Source organism: Carettochelys insculpta, chromosome 2, assembly GCF_033958435.1.
Source record: "Carettochelys insculpta isolate YL-2023 chromosome 2, ASM3395843v1, whole genome shotgun sequence".
NCBI classification, from domain to species: Eukaryota; Metazoa; Chordata; order Testudines; family Carettochelyidae; genus Carettochelys; species Carettochelys insculpta.
This window is the reverse complement of record NC_134138.1, coordinates 186,240,894-186,246,893: the sequence shown is the minus strand read 5'-3', so window position 1 is coordinate 186,246,893 and position 6,000 is coordinate 186,240,894. Positions and strand designations below refer to the sequence as shown.

The 6,000-nt window shown below is 40.0% G+C and overlaps 1 protein-coding gene across 2 annotated transcripts in view; it reads right to left on the bottom strand.

The window, feature by feature from the left end:
- Positions 1–355: 355 nt before the first annotated feature.
- The window catches only part of ELMO1 (engulfment and cell motility 1), a 504,510-nt gene continuing 498,865 nt past the window's right edge, over positions 356–6,000 (bottom strand). For both annotated transcript variants that reach the window (XM_074988098.1, XM_074988096.1), the window contains exon 22: positions 356–1,646. In XM_074988098.1, the coding sequence (XP_074844199.1) occupies positions 1,446–1,646 (201 nt within the window). In that variant the 3' untranslated portion in view covers positions 356–1,445. The remainder of the gene's footprint in view (positions 1,647–6,000) is intronic.

The following is a 6,000-nucleotide window of genomic DNA, read 5'->3' as shown; positions in this document are numbered from 1 at the left end:
CAGCCCTGGTTTCTCATTAACTGCCCTCAGGGAAGGGGAAGGATATTTCAGGAAAAAAAAACAAAAAAAAACCCCCTGAAAATAATGGCCTACAGTCATATTGGTTATCTTTACATTTTGATTTCTTAGTGGCTGTCTTTCAGAAAGATTCACCTATCCAGTGCAATGCAGCTTTTTAGACATGCCAAATTTCTAAATAAATAAATAGTAATTGTAATTAGACCCTTATGTTGCTACCATAGAACTTATAGTTACACACTTTTCCTCTCCCCCTTGTAGCAGAGGCCTCAGAAGTGTTAGAAATTATATCGAATAAAAGAGAACTTCAAATAAAGAAAACAAAGGTCCAGTATCATCACAGCTCAGATTTTATTCAACAGCAATGTTGAAGGGAATATGAGATATTTTCCCCTCCCAGGGTAAAAGTTCCAGGGGAAAATTTAAAATAAAAACATATCTAAATGAGCTCACAAATGTAATTATTTTTCATTAAATATATTTGGCCAAAATGCAAAAGTTAGAAACCATTGTACAAAAAAATAAATCCCTGGCAAATGTATAACACTGTAGCAATGAAAATGCAGATGTCTCACTGTTTTCATTCATCTATAGAATCTATTATTTTACTTAGAACCAAAAAAGAAAACAAAACCTTGGATATCAAGCCAATTTTAGAGGCAACTGAGGCTTAGAATAGCCACATGAAGAGAACACGAGTGCCTTCATTCACAATTTGTGCTAGCAATTTTGGAGAAATGAAGGGCTATTTAAGAGATGGCAGGAAAAAAAAAGTTAGAAGCGTTGAAGTGTTATAGTCACAGTACAGCAAAAATCTGAAACTACTCATTCTAGAAAACAATAACTCTGGCAAAGCACAGATGATGGAAATGCTGTTACCAATGTAAAGGATAGTGATAGTGATGATGATGCATAAGTTATAGCAGTTAATTCTTTTTTTTTTTATTTTTTTTTTGGGAATCAGTTGTGAGCCAACTCTTGAATGGGTTGGGAAAAGTCTTGCTCTCTCCACCTTTCACTTAAGTAGTTGCTTCTCCTCTCTACCTCTCAGTTTCCAGATTATGCACCTGCAGTTCCAGGTTTGGTTTCGTGGGCATGCAGTTTGGTTACATCGTACTTGATTGAGAGACTATTCCAGCATTAAAAATGTAAAAGTTCCTCTGACGGAAACTGCTTAGTGGTCTTCATGTTAGCCACATCCAATGGACTGCAATTAGAAATTAATTAAAGCAATGTAGTTTTTGGACTAGCAATGGGGGAAGATGGGATTAGGGGAAGGAAAAGATGCAGGAAATGGAAAGAAAAGTGAGTTGCTTTTATCATAGTTCATAACCCAAAATGTGCACATGTGGGTCTCTCTCTCTCTCTCTGTTTAATCTTTCCAGTTATAATATTTCCAGTTTCAATGTGAGTTTCAGTAGGCAGCTTCAGTTACAGTCATAAACAAAATCATAGTTGCTGGGCTCCTTTGGGATTGGTGGAGGAGCATCAGGAATCTGTATGTTCTCCAAGTCAAGGAGGCGCAGCTTTATCTCCATGCTGAGCAGCGTATCCAAGTCATTTCGCGTCAGGTCACTCAACATATCCTTCCCAAGGAGGGCATTCAGTCCGTCGGTCCAGATACAGTACTGCCGTGGAAAACAAGAATCACCATTAATTCCAGGCTCTAACCGGCTTTCCCCATGCAAATAAATTATCCCATTGTGCCATCCCCAGTGCATTTATGCTCCAGTGACTTAAGAACACCCCTCAAAATAAAGTAGACAAGTGTGCTTATGCATATTCTCGGCTTAATTTTAAACGTATGTATTAGATACTGATTCCTGTGAAATGTAAATATGGTAACCAAAATTCTGGAAAAAACAAACACATTTAAAATGTTCCATTAAAAATGTTGTGGGAATTTCTCTGATTTTTTTTAAATGTTGTTTAGTTTATTTTTACTGCAGACGAAACCCTGAAAAATTGGTGTTCAATTTTCAAAAATAATAATGTGTGTTTGGGGTTTTTTTCAAACAAATTTCAAACAAAGAAAAATTTGAAAAAAAGGCTTTGAAAAAAATTAAAAATGGAATGCAACAATTCAGCCAGCTCCAATATTTGATAAATCAGAAAAATGCATATAATCAAGTGGTTTCTAAAAGACAGTTGTCTTTCAATGTCAAGAGTGTCGCTTCGTGTCAATGATATTGTCTTCCTTACACACACAACGCAATCTTATTCCAAAGCTGACAGGGCCATATCTACACAAGAAGTCTCCGTCGACTGAAGTGACTGTCAGAAGGGATTTCCCAGCAAAACTTCTGTCAACAAACCACATCTACAATAAAAGCAGATTGAAAGAGCAATCCACTCTCGAGAGAGAGTAGCCAGACTGCCCGGCCCCCTCTCAACAAAATGGCTGACTGGAAGCTCTGCAAACAGGGCTGCCTGGTGAACTGGAAGCTCTGTCTGTCAACAAAAGGACCTCAAAGCATCTACATGGCTGTTTTTGTCAAGAGACGCATTGTAGCAGAACATGAAGAGGTATAATGCTGCGAGTGGATATGCTGGATTTTGTCGACAAACTGACAACAAAGCACATTTGCCGTGTTAGATACGCCACATTTTTTTCCAGCAAAAGCTGCTCATGTAAATGTGGTGAAGATGATTAAATACTTTAAATAAGCAGCAAATTGAAGGGAGGTTAGTGAACAAGAGTCAATTTTTTTCTACTCAATAACTTCATTTGTTATTACAAACAACTTTGTATGCATCTGACTAAATGGGTCCTTGCCCACAGAAGCTTATGCTCCAATAAATCTGTCTATAAGGTGTCACAGGACTTCTTGTTGTTTTTGCAGATACAGACTAACATGGCTACCCCTCTATACTTACAAAAAATTTTGCAACTATGAACAAAAGTACTTGCATGGTATCATCTAAAAATGAAGTTTTCAATCACAAACTTGTGTCCTAGTTTACAGGGGGAAAATTAAATCAATCAAAATTGCACTTGTATCTTACAAATGTTTCTACATTTCATGCCAAAGCATGGACTTTAAAATTATCTAACTGTGTGCTATAAGTTATAGCAAACTTAAGGATAGTTACAGCTGATTGGGTGCTGCAGAAGAAAAGGACAATTGTTAAGAATCTGAGGAAAAAAGCTCAGAAAAAATCTGCATTAAGAAAAATGCATGTTTTTAAAAACGTGTTAACACAATTGAGCATTCTGCTCCCCTGATATCAGTTGCAAAATTTTCATTGAGTTTACTAGATTTTTGGTTTTTCAGGATTTTACTTTTAATGCAAACAAGTTATAGTTTTAATTTATTTTAGCCAGTTACTGGAGAATTTATCGTTCATTTTGGCCAGCCAATAAGGTTTAAAACTCTAACTTGCCTTGCCTATAACAAGACTTTAAATAGTGCTATCATAGTTTAAATGCGTACTTTTTCCACCTAGAGTAGGCAGGGTCTCTGAGAAAGGGTTTGTGTGGAGGGGGAAGCTGACGTGAAAATTAAATTGCTGCTAAACACAACTCAGTGGTATTGTACAACATCACATTAAAAAGTTTTCTGTGAAAGGTTTCTTGAAAATGGTTTTCCCAGTATTTACTTTAGAAGAGGAAGTCAAAGGATAACTACAAAAGAAACTGAGGCGCTTTTACACGTGGAAGCATGCTGGAAAGTGCTCTCTAACATCTGGGCAACAGATGTAGCCAGTGGTCCCTGAGTGCATGCATCACAGTGCACTGGTGAAGGCAGATGCACTCATCTGGTTCAGACCTCAGCTAATTTTGAACCCTGTGGAGCTCCTTGCAACCTTCTTCTGCTTATCTATTATCCAGGGACAGTGAATGGGGAAAGCGACTCCTTGTCTCTTCTCTACTATGGCAAGTGAACCTAGGTAGATGTAGGTAATTTAGGAATGGCTAGAAATCCTGCTGAGCTGGTGGACAAATGACAGTACTGATTACGCAAAGAGACTAGGAGAACTATAACAATCAATTCAATTTACTAAAGATTAATTTCAATGAAGTGCCATAGAACCCTAATTACAACCCATCTCACCAGTTTTTTTCTGTCAAAAGCCAGGATGGGATAATCCACCTCTTTTGGTTTTCAGTCAAAACGTGCTAGTGCCATTCAAGCAGAAAGCAAATATGACTGTACAATCTCAAACTGGGCAGGCCTCTAGACAGCAGTGAGCTTTGACAGAGGGCTGTGCTGGATTGCCAAATTTAAAAAAAAAAATTCATGAGTCAGGCCCCCAAAAACCAACAACAGCAGCTCAGAAATCATAAGATTAAAAAATGGGTCTGTCTTTGTATGTTCTCTGCTATGGTAAGTTAGCACTGCTAAGTTAAGACCCATAAGGACACATTTCACATCCTGCTCTGAAATTCAGGTTGGGTTTCTGCTGGGAAAACCTATGAAGCTAGACACTGCTGAAAAGTACTGCCTAGCAGGTCCAGATTGGCAGCCCCTTGCAGCCTGCTGATTGGCCCACACTAGTATATAAAGCAGGAAGTGATTACAAGCAGCTGCCTGACCAATGACACTGACTGCCTGCTTACATCCCCTGCAGACCTGGCCTTGCTGGGAATCCCGGATGCTGTTGGCAACGTGGAGCCTCAGGCTCAGGCCTGTTGACTGGAGGGGACAAAGCATACGTGTGAGCCGGGGCGGGGGGGGGGGCGCAATTGCACTGAGGCCCTGCAATTCAAAGGAGCCCACAGCTCCCATCCACTCCTGTTGCATCAGTCAGCGCTCCTGACCCCATCCCCTTTGAATTGCCATCTGACCACTGTGCCGTGAAGCTCTGAGGGCTGGCGGGTTGGTGGTGGGGAATGACACATGGCTGACTGCCTTAAGCCCCATCCCTTCCTGGATAAGGAACCAGGTCCCATCTCCCCATTTTGCCTCGGGGAGGATGGTGGCTGTCAGCTCCACTGCTCACTCTGGCTTCCTACTGTCCTGTCTTGGATCAACCCCTGACTTCACTGCTCTCCTCACCACAGCCTGGAAACTGACCCATGCATGTGTGACCACTCACAGTCCAGTTCTGACAATGGCCCTTTCTGATCACAAATGCAGACATTTTCAAGCATGCCAATTTTGTTTTAAAGGAACTGGGCAAAGTCAAAGGTAAAATAGAGAAGGATATTTGGGGAAAGACTATAAAGCCCTTGTTGGCTCATTAGAAAATGGAAGGCATGAAAGGCTGCATTTTCCAGTGGAGGTGACTGAAATGTTTACTAATTTCTATGACAATTTGCCCCTGAAACTTGACATGGACTGTAATGAAATTGCTGCTGAATTTATGGCAAAAGGAACCCAAAATGTGTCCAGTCAAGAGGCTGAAGAGGACCATGTCTTGTCTAAAACAACAACTCTTAACAGTAGGTGAAGTTTTGAGAGCTCTAGGAATCTTACTGCCAACTTCTCTTAACTGAACATGTGTCATCAAATCACTTTTGGAACAAAAAAATCTTCAAAGTGACATTGAAAAATTAATCCTTGGGAAAAGCCAAATGAGCACAACTAACTTCTTCTATCAGAATTTACACCCATTTGAACAATTTTAGCCAGAATTGCAAATGTTAAAACTGCAGATCGACTGCACTTTTGTTGCTGTTTCTTGGGTTAAGCATCCTTCTGAGTTTGTATCAGGAAAGCCCAATTTTTCTGAGACAATCATTTGTGATACTTCCCTATGTTCAATTTAGAAACTGACCATTATCTTCCAAAGTGTATGCTGCTTTGGGGGATGGGCTGTTGTTTTGTTTTGCCTTTTTATTTACACCAACACCCTCTGCCACACAGAGCTTTGTCCCATCCCACACCATGGATGTAGCAGAGCAGAATCTGTAGTGTTATATGCCATGGGCATGCTTAATGACATTCAACAGAGAGAGAGAGAGTGTGTGTGTGTGTAGGTGGTGCCATTCACTAGCATAAAAGGCCAGTGCTGTGTTTATATCCACTGATGGTATGG